This window comes from Malania oleifera, chromosome 1, assembly GCF_029873635.1.
Source record: "Malania oleifera isolate guangnan ecotype guangnan chromosome 1, ASM2987363v1, whole genome shotgun sequence".
Lineage (NCBI taxonomy): Eukaryota > Viridiplantae > Streptophyta > Magnoliopsida > Santalales > Ximeniaceae > Malania > Malania oleifera.
The window spans coordinates 42,899,316-42,915,559 of record NC_080417.1 but is presented as its reverse complement, the minus strand read 5'-3'; the positions used below and the strand labels follow the sequence as shown (position 1 = coordinate 42,915,559).

General features: G+C 36.7%; 1 protein-coding gene across 4 annotated transcripts in view; it reads right to left on the bottom strand.

Moving 5' to 3' along the window:
* Positions 1–4,781: 4,781 nt before the first annotated feature.
* The window catches only part of LOC131153082 (zinc finger CCCH domain-containing protein 6-like), a 29,609-nt gene continuing 18,146 nt past the window's right edge, over positions 4,782–16,244 (bottom strand). For 2 of the 4 annotated variants that reach the window (XM_058105525.1, XM_058107534.1), the window contains exon 5: positions 4,782–5,049. In XM_058105525.1, the coding sequence (XP_057961508.1) occupies positions 5,043–5,049 (7 nt within the window). In that variant the 3' untranslated portion in view covers positions 4,782–5,042. Of the gene's footprint in view, positions 5,050–7,665; positions 7,875–16,244 lie in introns of those variants that run through there. The other 2 variants (XM_058106237.1, XM_058106855.1) reach the window with 1 other exon arrangement.

The window sequence follows — 16,244 nt, the reverse complement described above, 5'->3', positions numbered from 1 at the left end:
GGGAAAAAAGACTCTTGATCTAGAAAAGGTAACAAGTGTCTTACTGAATTTTCATCAAAGGCTAAAAATATGTGATGAAGGAGAAGGACTTATGGTGAAAGGAAACAATAAGCATGGCAAAGGAAAGTTCAAAAGTGGTTCAAGTCAGAATTCCCGCAATCAATCCAAGAAGAAGAAAGAAATTCAGTGTTATAAATGTGGTAAAAAAGGACATATGAAACCAGACTGTCTGGATTGGAAGAAGGGAAAATCTGAGAAACATGAGGGTACTTCAAAATCTATGAATGTTATTCAAGAAGGAGATTCGGTGTGTAGTGATGGTGTTGTTCTATCAGTTTCAGCGAGGTCAGATAATCTAGTTGACTCTTGGATACTTGACTCGGCATGTTCTTATCACATGACTCCAAACAAGGAGTGATTCAGCACTTACAGATTAGTGAATTCTGGATCAATTGTTATGGGTAATGATGCTTCTTGAAAGATCATTGGCATAGGAATTGTAAAGATAAAAATGTTTGATAGTGCTATGAGAACTTTGTGTAATGTAAGACATATACCAGAGTTGAGGAAGAGTTTGATATCACTCGGTACTTTGGATTGTAATGGCTTTAATTACAAGTCCAAAGGTGGAGTTCTAATGGTATGGAAAGGTAATCTGACTATAATGAAAGGGCAGAAATTGGATGAGAATATCTACACATTGCAGGGAACTACCGTTGTAGGTGAAGCTGTAGCCGTAGATGTTGAATCAGATGAGACCATCTTGTGGCATATGCATCTTGGGCATATGAGAGAACACGGCATGAAAGAACTTCATAAGAAAAAATTGTTAAAGGGCTTGAAATCATGTTAGCTGGAATTTTGTAGGATTTGTGTTCTTGGAAAACAGAACAGGGCAAAGTTCAAATCAGCTATACACAAGACAAAGGGTATTCTTGACTATGTGCATTCAGATGGGGCCCAATCAGAGTTGCATCAAAGGGTGGACATGTGTATTATGTGAGTTTTATAGATGATTACTCTTGGAAGGTCTGAGTTTACTTCATGCGTCACAAATCATATATGTTTTCCAGGTTTAAGATTTAGAGGGCTAGAGTGAAAAAACTAGACAGGGAGGAGAATCAAATACTTAAGGTCGGATAATGGGACCGAGTACACTGATTCTAGTTTTATGGAGTTTTATGCGGATTAAGGCATCAAGAGACACTTTATAGTTTTTCGGAGACCTCAACAAAATGGTGTGACAGAACAGATGAACCGAACTCTTACTGAAAGGGCTCGATGTCTCCGATTAAATGCAGGGCTACCTAAGAACTTCTAGGGCGAGGCGGTGAGTATGACTTGTTTTCTGATAAATCGATCACCAAAGGCGTCACTAGAGGGTAGAGTGGTAGAAGAGGTTTGGACAAGAAATGTAGTATACTACTCCGGATTGAAGGTATTCGGGTGTCCAGCCTATGCTTATGTATCTAGTGAGTTGAGGTCTAAGCTTGACCCAAAGTCTCGTTGTTGCATCTTTTTGGGATATCCAAAGGGTGTAAAGGGGTACAAGTTGTGGGACCTAGTGGCAAACAAGGTGGTGATCAGTAGGGATTTAGTGTTTGATGAAAAGATTATGGTGAAGTGTACTTAAGATTTTGATGAATAGAAACAGGAGCTAGAAAGCTGAGGCAGTGATGAACATGTTGTGTAGGTGGAGTTGGAAGCTCAAGGCAACGGAAATGATCATGGTCCTATGGTTGCATGGAGCTCTAGCTTGGAAAACCAGCAAGTTGACGATCTTCCTATACAGATACCCAAACGTACTATTAGGCCTCTGCCAAGGTATGGGTTTGAAGAGTTTGTGTCTTATGCATTTCTTACTAGTTGCAACAATCCAACCACATTTCAAGAGGTAGTGCACGACTAAGAGAAAAGTAGGTGGATGGGAGCAATAATTGAAAATATGGAATCACTTCATAAGAACCAAACTTGGGAATTGGTGGAGCTTCCAGATAGGAAAAGACCAATAGGTTGCAAATGGGCATATAGGAAGAAGGAGGCAATTTCAGAAAAGGAATGAGAGAAATTCAAGGCAAGGTTGGTAGCAAAGGATACTTACAAAAGAAGGGAATAGATTATGATGAGATCTTTTCACCAGTGATCCGACATACTTCGATCAGGATTGTGTTGGGGCTAGTAGCTCATTATGATCTTCATTTAGAATAAATGGATATGAAGACGATGTTTCCTCACTATGACTTGGAGAAGCAGATTTATATGTACAGTCAGAGGGAAGAAAATTTAGTTTACAAGTTGAAGAAATCTCTTTACGAGTTGACACAGTCTCCAAGGTAATGGTATAAAAGATTTTTTTCTACATGATCAAGATTGGCTACAAAAGGTGTGAATGTGACTACTGCATATATGTGAACAAACTTGATGATGGCTCCCTCATTTTTCTTATTATTATATGTCGATGATATACTGATAGCTACAAAAGATTTAAAGGGGTGAATCAATTAAAGGACTTGTTGTATAAGGAATTTCACATAAAGGATCTTGGTTTGGCCAAGAAAATACTTGGGATGGAGATTCGCTAAGACAAAACTCAGGAAGATTATGGCTATCTTAGGGCAATTATGTACATAAGGTGTTGGAAAGGTTTAGCATGACTGATGCAAGACTAGTGTGTACACCTCTAACAAATCATTTTAAGTTGTCTACTGTAGATTGCCCAAGTACGGATAAGGAAATCCAAGACATGCCAAAGGTCCCTTATGCTAGCGCTGTGGGGAGTTTGATGTATGCCACGGTATGTACAAGGCCAGATTTGGCACATGCTGTAAGTGTAGTAAGTAAGTTTCTCTCTAATCCAGAAAGACGGCATTGTGAAGCCATCAAATGGATATTCAGATACTTATGGCATACATCGGGATATGGCATCATGTTCACCAAGCAATAGGGTTGTCCTTTAGTTATGGGGTATGTAAATGTTGATTATGTAGGGGATATGTATGACAGAAGGTCTACAATAGGTTATGTTTTTACCCTTGTAGGAGGACCCGTATGTTGGAGATCCATGGTTCAATCTCTGGTAGCATTGTCCACGATTGAGGAGGAGTATAAGGCAGTTGCCGAAGCTACAAAGGAAGCCTTATGGCTTACTAAAGAGTTGGAATTACAGCAAGATGGAGTGGTGCTACATTGTGATAGTCAGAGTGTCATTTACTTGGCGAAAAATCAAATATACCATGCTAGAACTAAACATATTGATGTGAGGTTCCACAGGGTTCGAGAGCTAATTACTTTAGGTGAACTTGTTTTGGAGAAGGTTCACAATTCTGAAAAATGCAGTTGATATGTTGATGACATCAGTTACTTCTGAAAAGTTCAAGCATTGCTAGGAATTACTTTATGTATCCAATTTATAGAAGGGAGACAAACTTAACCAAGCATTTCAAGTTCGAGGTGGAGTGTCGAGCTGTGTTTTTTGTGTTTTCTCCTAAGGGGCAGAAATTCGCCAAGGTGGAGATTGTTGTGGATGGTGGCTCATTTCTTAAGATGACAAACTTACACAAAGGATAAGGACATAGTATAACAGTTTGGGAGAAAACCGTCGATGGTTTGTTGTGGCCTTTCTAAAACCATCGATCTTTTCATTGAAAATCTCAGACATGTTCTCGGTATCTCAAACTGTCGATGGTTTCAGAAAATCTCAGGAAAACTGTCGACGGTTTCCTTTCTGGATTGCGAGATAGAAATTCAAATTTTGAAGTTGGACGTTATGTTGGTTTTTGGGGGGAAACCTCTGAAGGAAAGTCTATTTATGCTTATCTGAGTGTATTGTGACTAGAGAGAGAGATCATTGAGAAGTGTATTGTGTACTTTGATATTTCCTTCATAAAATTCTTATGTCATTGCTTCCGTAGATGTAGGCTTTGTTGAACCACGTAAATCTTGTTTTTGTTCTTATTGTTTATCATTTTCTAGTTGTGTTTTTCATTTGCTTGTTGTTTTTATTCTGCTATGCATCCTATATATCTGAACCATATCACAACAGTGTCCTTTTGCAAAAGCATTGCCCTGACATTTGTTTTACTTTCTCGAAATGTATATTTTTTCAAGCTCACAAACTTAATATTTTTGAAAAATTAATTCTTTTCATCCACTTCATCTTCTTCTTCCTCTTCTTCTTCTTTTCAAGTGTTGAGGCCATCTCCTCTTATAAAGAGTAATCTCAATAGCTCTAAGCTTCGCAAGGCCACAATTGAGCACTCTTTGATAATAGGTTATCGGAGGAAAGAAAGGGTCTTTTCATTTGCATTCTTCCCTTTCTTTTTCATTTCTTTTAAGACAAGCACACTATCAATGACGACAGCCATTCTTCAAACAGGTATGTGAAGTGCTTGACACCTTCTTTGCACATAATCTAACTCCCAAACCCATTTCTCTATTTGTAGATCATCTTATAATTTTCTTTATTTTTTCCTCTCCAAAACATAAAATGGTGACTACATTTTTTTGTCTTTTCCTCCTTTTCATTTCTCGTCGTGCCTTCCCAAACGAAATCTAATTTTGACAAAACCCATAGTCGAAATAGCAACTAATTATACCTTGACTAAAAGTACTCATCTATGACATATGATCCTTTTTGAAAATAAACTCCTTTAGGGTTTAGGTGAATTCTTAATACTTCTCTCCGTTAATACTATATTGAAGCACAAATGTGATTGTTTTTTCCCCAAAACGCCTAGGTCCAAAAATAAAAACTTAACTCTAATTCTTAATTTACAAAAAAATTTAAAAACCAACATAATAAGCATCATTAATATTTTTACACTTGTTGAAGTACTTGCATGAAAACCTAACTGATTCTCGCACCACATACATCCCATTGGGTCCGAAACATAAACATGACTCAAAGATATTTTCTCCTTAAAAAGATATTTTCTCCTTAAAAAATTATCAATTCATCCAACTATTACATGTATCACACATCAACATTTGGCTTGGCAAAAATATATTCAACAAGTGGAGCATCTTCTTTTTCTTCCTTACTTTCATTGCCTGCAAAATATTAGGAAAAAAAATATGCTACATAAGCTTAAAATATCCTTCATGGAAATCCTTAAATTCCTAATTGTTTTGAAAAAACAGTGTGGGCATTTCGCACACACATGCACATATAAATTTTTGAAAACCTTAGGCGTGAGGAACAAATGAAGATGCCATAATAGGGAAAGAATCAATTCTTATGTGCACATGTGATAACTGATAAAGACATCATGGAATATAATGCATATTTTATGATTCAACCTTTCATATTATCACTTTCTCTTTTTTAAATGAACAATAAATCAATGGAAATCCTTTCAAGGAAGTCCACTCAAACCATTATCCCCACAATGAGCAATGGGATAAGGTTATGATACCCCTCTTGGCCCAAAATGTCCCTTTATATTAACCAAATCCATGGAATATCGTTTCGATTTTTCATTCAAACCACTCTCACCTTAAATCTATTAAGACCTTATATATTCCAAGCATTCTAATTAAATTTGAAATTTTATTTTCAAGTAGGTGTAACCAACAACACCCAAAAATTTTAAATTTTATTTTCAAGTAGGTGTAACCAACAACACCAAAAAAAATTTATCTTCTTTACCAATATGATCCGGGTATGAATTATTCCCTTAAAAAGCCTATTGAGCTATTATGGTTCATTGTTTCCCTACAATTATGAAGGCATTAAAGACAAGGAAGATAAAGAAGATGCTTCTACTTGTTGAATACTTTAGTGAAGCCAGATCCAATATGCAATGTATGTTAGCTTCAATTGGTGACCACAACAATAAATTTTTTTCTTTGTCAATAAATAATAGGAATCCAAATAATATCTCTTCTCAATGGTAAGGGAATGAATTGACTTATTTTAATAAAATCAATGAGGAACTCCTGAATTTTTATGCTAGCCTTCCTAGCTCTCTCAGTGATAAAATTTTCCTTTGAAGAATCTTTTCATTCTTGATTTGACACTCAATACTCCCTTTTTAGCAAAATCAGTTAGCTAAAAAAAGTTGCTTTTAATAGGTCAATTTTTGGACTAAACCCCTCCCTACTTTTATGTGGGAAATATCGTCAGAAGAAAGTATACAATATTTAAATCTTCTACCTAACTAATGGCTCTTTTATCTTTAAATTTGGTTATGTTGCAAACAAGAACCAAATTTTAGAAAATGGCTCACAATTTATAGGCAACTCCCTGATTTTTCTTTTAATTTGGGATTCAAGAATCTTGGATCAAATTTTATTGTATTCCTTCATATTCTAGACCTCTTTCAACTTAGCTACATTCCTAGTTTATTGACTTTCTTCATTGCACTTTGACTCACACACAAACATATAAAAAAATATGACTTATACAAGAATCTACATTGAGATTGATATTAATGTTGATTTACCTTATTTTGTGGTGTTAAAACTTAAAAGGGAATGTGCTTCTACTGACATAGAGTGTGCATGAAGGCCTCTTAAATGTACAATGTGCCCTACCGTAGCCCATGCGTATGAGAATTACAAGACCAAGAAACAAAGGGTTAAAGGGATATAAACTAAAAAGAGCAAGGAAGTGCCAGTGGTAAACTTATTCTTTGTTTTTGAAGAGTTTGAAGATGATCTCACTATCATAGTTACTATAAAATATGAAGGGAAAGCATGAATAACTCAATCGCCTATGGAAATAGCCTATTCAAAGGCAAACAGCCATGGTTGATCTAGTTGAGTCATATGTTATCGAGAAGCTAGGGATGCACCTTAAAAGTGAGAGCAAATGGAATTTCTACTACAACTATGAAAATCCCATACATTACTTCTTCTTAGGATTATGATGTAGGTACTAGTACTAATATATTTGTTGATATTTTCTATTGTTACTAAGAATGTGTCCACTGGTACAAATGCTCGCCATTCTTTAGCTAAGAAGGGCATATACCCTCCCCACAAAATCCCAAGTTAAATGGGGTGGAAACAAAAATCGTAATATTGAAAATTGGCTTATGGAATATAGAAGTGTTTGACCCTCGTAAACAAAAATAAGCTAAGAATCTGATCAAGGATTACTTGGGGTGTGCAAAAAGAATTCGAAACCATACCAAACTAATTGTTAATTGGTTTTCAATATTACGAAAAAAATATTTTCTGTTTCCATTTCAATTTTTTTACACGAATATTAAGCATAAAAACTAAATCTTATATTCATATCTATATACATACATACATATATATATATATATATATATCCATTTATTGTCATAGAATTTAATTCTCACATTTTTATGTGGAGTTGGAGTAGTAACATGGAAAAAAGGGATAGCAAGGGTTTTATGGAGAAGGAGAGGCTCCTCTTATCTTGCTCATTTTCTCTATAGGGCAGAGGAGGGGAAAAAACAAGTGCCCAAAGGCAGGGTAAGAAAAGGTTTAGCTAATAGAGATATGAACTCTTCTGGGAACCAGTAATGTGTAAACCATGTCAAAGCAAAACCGATCAAAATCTAAGCGAAATGGATTTAAACTTCTTCTAAAATAGTTTCCTGGATGGAATTATTCACCTCGAGAAGTTATGTAACAACCTGCTATTTAACTTGATTTTTTTTTTTTTTCCCAACCATCAACCTAAACAGCGAGTAGCGGAAGTCAAATAAACATAACCACATATAATTATACAATACCAGAGAAATATTCCACAAATATTACATATTTCACTGTACTCTTAAGAACTACTCTTACTACTATCAGGACTAACAAAATTGAATCCCAAAAACACTCACCCTCAAAAAGAGCAGACTAATAGCTCCTCTATCTGCGAGCCTGCTCCTCTCGCCCAACTGACTCACCTGAAAAATAATTCAACACTGGGATGAGCCAAAGCTCAGTAAGACGAAACATGATATCACTAGTGTGTGGCTACTAAGATGTGGATCTGTAAAAATTAATCCAAGTTAAGAGTAGTACAAATAACTAAAACTGAAAATGCTGATACTACATAACATATTATAAAACCTTTAGTTACATAATTTAACATGTCAAATTTTATGAAATTACTTTTCATAATAATAATACTATTTCGAAAAATCTGATAATACCATAATATCTGAGAATATTTCCCTAGATGGCTGTATGTCATGATTTAACCCCTCATGACAAGGTTGTGCGGCTCGAAGGCTGGATCTATCCTGGCTGGCTGACCAAGGTAAACCACTCTACTCCTCGGTCAGATCAGCCCTCCTCAACCCATATCTGATGAGGAGTTTGTCCACAACTAGGCACGATCGACCTCATACCACTTGATATCTGAGTTAAGTGGTTGCACTCTGAACTGAATATTTGTATATTTGTAACTACGGTACCGTGCTCTGTTGTCTGATCCATCAGGGTCTGATACCATATAATACGTTTCTATATACACTAACTGTTTTACCATGATTCTGTAATAACTGTATAAACCATGATGCTGTAATATTCTATAACTATATCAACTGTATTTCTCTAAGATAAACTGTAAATCTACCTGTTATGGTGCTGTAAAACTATAAAATCATGGTATTTTGAAAGATACTGTAAACGCATTTCACTGTCTGTATATTCTGTAAAACATATTCCTGAAAATACTGTAAAAATATGTTTCTATACTATTTTCATACTCTCATGCCACACCATAATTTAAAATATTTTAACGTCAATAGTAAATTGCATAAATTTTTGCTCTGAATAATAATCTGGTAAAACATAAACTTCATACTAAAATCATACTAGGTTTTCCTAGCATAGCATGTTTCCCTTACCAAACTGTCGAAAAGCCCCTATCATATACTTGTCCTACACCCACAGGACTTCCTATTCCACACCCTGAAAACCACATTTGTCAGAATCAAATATCAATATTTCCTGGCCTACATCATTTCCTACAACTGCCAAAAGGTCAAAAACTGAATAAAAGACCTTACCCTGATTCTAGGGAGAAACTCGACTCAATCCCACCGACGATTCGCCCCAGCAAACTTGAAGAGAACTCCGCCAGAAGCGTTGTGGTAGCCTTAGATCGTCGATCCGGCAACTGATGAAGGGGAGGCTGTAGGAGAGAAAGAGGAGAAGGTTTGTCGTCGTTTTTTTCTGCGATGAACTGAATTTAAAGCTATTTATACTACGGGATTTGTCAACAAGCCACGTCACCTCGTCAACGAGTCCTATAGAAAGTTCGTCGACGAACCTGCCCCCTCATCGATGAATTTCAGACATCCTAATAATCCTTTCTCGGTATCTTCTCGTCAACGAGAAGGGTCCTCGTCAACGAAACCCTTGTGTTCGTCGACGAGTGCTTGGAAAATTTCTGGGGTTATTATATCCAAAATGCAATGTCGTTGACAAACGCTTCTGCTGCCTCCTTCTATTACAGCTTCCATTTCTCTCCCTCTTAATTATTTGAATAACATTATTCTTCGAGTCACTACAAGTTATCTCCTTACCTTAAGGTCGACCTACATGCCTTCCTCTTTAACGATTCCCTACCTAAACTGCCCATACCTATCCTCTTTGTTGATGAATCTTTTATACTAAAAAAAAGCCTCATATCCCCTAGTGGAAGCCTTATCTTGTTAAGTTGGCTCTTCCATAAGGAATAGAGTAAACAATACACGTAATGGTTTGCAAGAAGCAAAGAATAGCTTAGCGACCAAATAAATCTTGATGAGAATATCAATTGAAATTTATTGAAGAGCAAATAGGAAGGAGTAGCCCTGCCCACCTTATGAAGGAAGCCTCATCGTCAATCTTTGCTTTCTTTAGATTAGTAAATCATGTAGTCTCTTCCAACAATGGGTCATCGATCGTAGTAAAGGAAAGGTGTGCAAATGCTTTGCAACCCCTCACTCAACTAGCAAAGCAGCCCTTTTAAAAGCTAGAGCTTCTACCCTGCCAAGAGAACACTTAACCTAAGTTTGGAACAAGAGAGTTGCTCATTCCCTTGTGAATATCAATGCTAAAATAATCATATTAAGCATCGATTACTTCATCAATCTACGAAGCAATTGTTTAAGGGTAGGGAAATTAGACCTAATGCCCTAGGTACTAAAGCAATAGTTGGAACAGAGTGGTTGTGAATTCCAAAAGGTGAAAACCTTAGATAGTATCAAGGGGAAAGGTTAGTAAACCAATTCTAGTAAGGGACGAACCAATTCCACTAGGTCCTTGCCATAAGAAGAATACAGTCAATAGGGAGAAAGTGTCATTCCTCTTAGTTAAAGTAAGGACAATAGGGCAAAAGGTATGATCTGCCTTAAATAGGCAACTAGTTTAACCACCCCCATAAGTTGTATAGAGTTCCTCCCTTCCCTACAGTGGGTCTATTTGGCGGAATAGGGCACAATAAAAAACACCCACTGCAACACCTACTTGTATGGTACAAAGAGAAAGAGAGCATAGTTGATAGAAAAGAAAGGATCCCAATTGAAAGTCGTTTGCAATAGCAAAGCTAGCAGTTGTGGTAGCATGGCTTATTGCTTCTATTTACTATTGGGAACAAGTTGTCCCACATTGCCTAAGATGAAGAAGGAAAGAGCCTTCCTCCACTTATGAAAACTCAACCCTACCCATTCATACTCACATAGGCTCTAATCAATGTTTGTTTGATTCTATTGAATTACTACATGTGTGAAGGGAAGACCCTTCCCTCATTATTAAAACCTAACCCCACTTGCTCATACCCAAATAGCCTTCGCCCAATACTTGTTTGGTTGAGTTGTGACATTAATATGATCTAAAGCCTTCATTTTGGCCCAAGTCGTGATAATCAACCCTTGGGCTTTTAGTTTTATGTGGATCTCTTAGGCCCAATGTTTAACAAATCTTTAACTACAAAAAAAGTAAAAATCAAAAATAAACCAAACCAAATCAATAAAACCATAAGCTTGTTTCAATAAAATCAATGGTTTTTATTTGGTTTCAATGTTTAAATTTAAGAACCAATCACTTTAGCTGGTTTCAGTATCAATAATTTGGATCACATCAACACCCTTCCTAATTTTATAAATTGAATTACAAAATATATTACTTGCTCTTAATTTTTTTCTTGCTATCAATATTCTCTTAAAAAGTATTCTTAAGAGAGAAAGCTACAAGATAAAGCGATCACTTATTCCCTTACCCCTTCATTATGGTAATGAAATTGCTTTCAAGAATCATTAAAAGGGATGCTATTGAACGAGGCCTAAAGTATCACCAAAAAGCTATAGCTTGAGCTTACAAACATATATTTTGCTTATGATTTACTAATTTTTCTTTACTGTTTTCTCTCTAGCCTAAGGTCCAATCCAACTATATTGTACATCTTATGCTCTATAATTCTCTCTCATACTAGCATAGTATTTGCAAGTTTAATGCGTTCAAGAATGCTCCACGTTAGGTATACCTTGGCATACCTCTTATTGCAAGGAGGCTTGAAAGAATTTCTAGAAAAATTCAATGTTAGGTCTATAAGCACTTCTCTCTTACTATGTCCTCCTAACATTATTGATTCAACCTATAGTTTGACCCATTGGCCTAACCAACACAATACCTTCACCATGTTGGCCAACTATCTAAGTTTTAAAACCACGCCCAATAATTTTGACAGTATTAAGTGGTCTCCATCTTCCTCTAAGTACCTTCTACTTTGTTCTTTCTTGGGATCACCTAAGATGCAAATCAAAAACTGTTCCCCCTCCCCTAATTGTTTAAAGTTCATATTCCTAGATACTTCTTTATTTGATAGTTGGCTATTCTAAATGGGCTTCCCACCATGCATAAATAGTTTTCTTCGACAAAACTCAATCTCCAATTTTACTTCTTTCCCAAAAAAGAAAAAAATGAGTGATTAAAGATAAAAAACCATCAATTTTTTTTTTTAAACTCTACTAAATCCATTCTCTCAATGATTTTATACAATATTAATGTTTCAAGAACATTTTGTAGCTGAGATTCTAGTCTATTATAGGTAACTTCCTTGGACAGTAGAGCTTAAAGTATCCTTAGACAACTTAGGATGCAATTATCAATCACATTTGACATGGTAGAAATTGTTGTGTTTTTGGAATTTGTAGTTTGACCGCTTATCCTATACTAAAGTCTATTTTGTGTATGACTTGTGCAAGAATCTAACATATAAAAATGTGACTTGTGCAAGAATCTGCATGGAGGTTAATACTAATGATGATTTACCTTATTTTGTTAACACCTAAAAGGGAAATTGTTTCTATTGACATAAAGCATGCATGGGGACCTCTTAAATACACATCTTGCCTTAACCATGTGAATTACAAGACCAAGAAACAATGGGATAAAAGGATATAATTAAGAAAAAGCAAGAAAATGTGTATGGTAAATGCATTCTTTATTTTTTAAGATTTTGAAGATGATCCCGCTATCATAGCTACTTTAAATGATGAAAGGAAAGTGTTGACGCGCAGAAATTTTAATCTTCCGATCAACAAAATAAATAGCACAAAGAACATTCACATAAAAAATGTAGACGAGAGATTTTACGTGGTTCGACAAGATTGCCTACGTCCACGGAGCGTGCACCTGGAGAAAAAATCCACTATGAAACGATGGCACTACAAGGTATGATCAAGCTCTCCCCGATCCCAGATCCCGTGTACACCCCTTCACCTATCAAACCAGTGAAGTAAAAATCTTCCTAGAGAGAAAACCCCCTCTAGCTCTCCTTGCACAAAATGACAAGCAATACTCTCTTTTTCCCATGGCTTACAAACATATATATGACACCACACAACCATTGGATTTAGAGACGATCCAACGGCTGTGATAAAAGCCACAATAATTAAATAAATAAAAACATATTTTTTTAACAATCTCCACCTTGGCTTTTAATCACAGCCAAGCACAACATTTCATCCCCGCGCTCTGGGATGTTCTGTCAACAATCAACAAGAGACTACATTAACTAAGTCCAGACGGCGCCTGAACTTAGCTAATGTAACAGGCTTCGTGAGCATATCTGCAGCATTTTCATCTGTGTGGATCTTCAATAACTAGAACTTTCCCCTTTCAACCCAACCTCTAACTGCATGGTACCACACGTCAATATGCTTCGTGCGAGAGTGGTAGACCTGATTCCTTGCCAAGTGGATCACACTCTGACTATCACAGAATACGTGTAACCTATCCTGCATGACACCAAATTCCTGAATCAGTCTAATTAACCGTAAAGTCTCCTTACCTGCCTCTACCAAAGCTATGTATTCAATTTCTGTAGTAGACAAAACTGTAGTAGGTTGCAACATAGCCTTCCAACTAATGGAACCACCAGCCATGGTAAAAATAAAGCCAGAAGTAGACCTCCTCTTATCCAAATCACCTACATAATCAGAGTCCACATAACCCTGAACATTACAATCATCAGTACTTTCAAACAAGATACCATAATCAGAAGTGCCACGCAAATATATGAAAATTCATTTCACCACATTCCAATGCATTCTACCTGGATTAGCCATATATTTGCTTACCAAACTAACTGCATATGACAAGTCTAGTCTATTACATACCATAGCATACATCAGACTCCTTACTGCACTCGCATAAGGCACACTAGCCATATCCAACTTATCCTCATCAGTAGAATGACACAACTTAGCAAACAACTGAAAATGAGCAACTAGAGGTGTACTTACTGGTTTAGCCTTATCCATATTAAACCTTTCCAACACCTTCTCAATATACTTACCCTGTGACAACCACAGCTTTTTCTGTTGTCTTTCCCTCCTGATTCCATGCCAAGGATCTTTTTAACTACACCAAGATCCTTCATCTCAAACTCATCTTATAACCTAGCTTTCAACACATTCAACTGATCAGTACTGTTACAGGCAATCAACATGTCATCCACATATAACATAAGGATCACATACACACCACTGTTAAGCAATCTAAAGTAAACACAACTGTCATAACTACTTCTGACATACCAAATCCTCAACATATAAGAATCAAACCTCTTATACCATTGCCTAGGGGATTGCTTTAAACCATAAAAAGACCTATTCAACTTACATACCAGGTGTTCTTAACCTTGTTCCACAAATCCCTCCGTTTTCTCCATAAAGATATCTTCCTCCAACTCACCATGAAGGAAAACTGTCTTTACATTCATCTGTTCCAAATCTAAATCATGCATGGCAACCAATGCTAACAATGATCCAATAGAAGCATGCTTAACAACAGGAGAAAAGATTTCATTATAATCTATACCATCTTCCTGTTTGTATGCTTTTGCTACTAACCTAGCCTTATATTTTATCCCTTCTGATTCTGAAGTAGGTTCTTTCTTTCTAAAAACTCACTTACAACCAATCAGCTTCCTATCCTTGGGCTTCTTAATCAACACCCAAGTGTTATTCTTAAGAAGAGACTCCATCTCCTCAACCATGGCTCCAAGTCAACTATCTCGTTCAGAACTCTGAACTGCTTCCTAAAAATCAAAAGGATCTCCACTACTAGTAATCAGAGCAAATGCAACTAAGTCCTCAAACCTATACTTGACCGGAGGCTTAACATTCCTCATTTCTCTGCCAGTGGTTAGCCCTATAGGCTCATGTTTATCACCTGTCTGAGGAATTTCCTTAGGAATTGTAGCATGTCTCACTGTATCCTGTGCAATAGAATCAATAACAGTAGTCTGAGTATTACCCATACCTGAATTCTGAATACTGTCCAGCTCCACCTGAATAGGTACTCTCGCTGAATCAGATTTCATCTTCTTATCAGCATTCTCCTTCAACATGGCTTCCTCTTCGAAGACCATATCCCTACTAATGACCACCTTTCGTGCTATAGGGTCCCACAACCGGTATCCCTTCCCTCCTTTAAAACCAAGAAATACGCACGGTTTGGACTTAAGAGTCCAACTTTGATCTATCATGTTCCTGTACATGCACATACGATGAATAACCAAATATTCTCAACACAGAGTAATCTACTAGCTTACCTGTCCGTACCTCCTCAGGAATCTTTGCGTCTAGAGCTGCAGAAGGAGACATGTTTACCAAGTAGCATGTCATACTCACTGCTTCTGCCCAGAATGACTTAGGCAAATTAGCCTGAATCCTCATACATCTTGTCTTCTTTAGTAATGTTCTGTTCATCCTTTCAGCCACCCCGTTCTGTTGTGGCTGATATGGAACTGTATAGTGCCTAGTGATCCCCTCTTCCTTACAGAAGTCAATTAACTAACTATTTTTGTACTCCAGTCCATTGTCAGATCTCAGAAACTTCACCTGTTTTCCTGTTTATTTCTCTACCTGAGTTTTCCATTCCCTGAACTTACTGAATACCTCACTCCTATGCTTTAGAAAATGCACCCACACTTTCCTGAAAAAGTCATCAATAAATAAGACAAAATAAATAGCACCACTGTGACACTGTACCTGTACTAGACCACATACATCTGAATGAATGTACTCCAGCACCATTTTGCTCGTATGCTTTCCTGTTCTAAAATTCACCCTGCGCTGTTTACCAAACAAACAGTATTTACAGAACTTAAGCTTACAATAAGAATTACCTCCCAGTAAGTTCCGCTTGTGCAGCTCTTACAAACCACACTCACTCAGGTGCAGCTCTTAAGAACACCTGGTATGTAAGTTGAATAGGTCTCTTTATGGTTTAAAGCAATCCCCTAGGCAATGGTATAAGAGGTTTGATTCTTATATGTTGAGGATTTGGTATGTCAGAAGCAATTATAACAGTTGTGTTTACTTCAGATTGCTTAACAGTGGTGTGTATGTGATCCTTATGTTATATGTGGATGACATGTTGATTGCCTGTAACAGTACTGATCAGTTGAATGTGTTGAAAGCTAGGTTATAAGATGAGTTTGAGATGAAGGATCTTGGTGTAGTTAAAAAGATCCTTGGCATGGAATCAGGAGGGAAAGACAACAGAAAAAGCTGTGGTTGTCACAGGGTAAGTATATTGAGAAGGTGTTGGAAAGGTTTAATATGGATAAGGCTAAACCAGTAAGTACACCTCTAGTTGCTCATTTTCAGTTGTTTGCTAAGTTGTGTCATTCTACTGATGAGGATAAGTTGGATATGGCTAGTGTGCCTTATGCGAGTGCAGTAAGGAGTCTGATGTATGCTATGGTATGTAATAGACTAGACTTGTCATATGCAGTTAGTTTGGTAAGCAAATATATGGCTAATCCAGGTAGA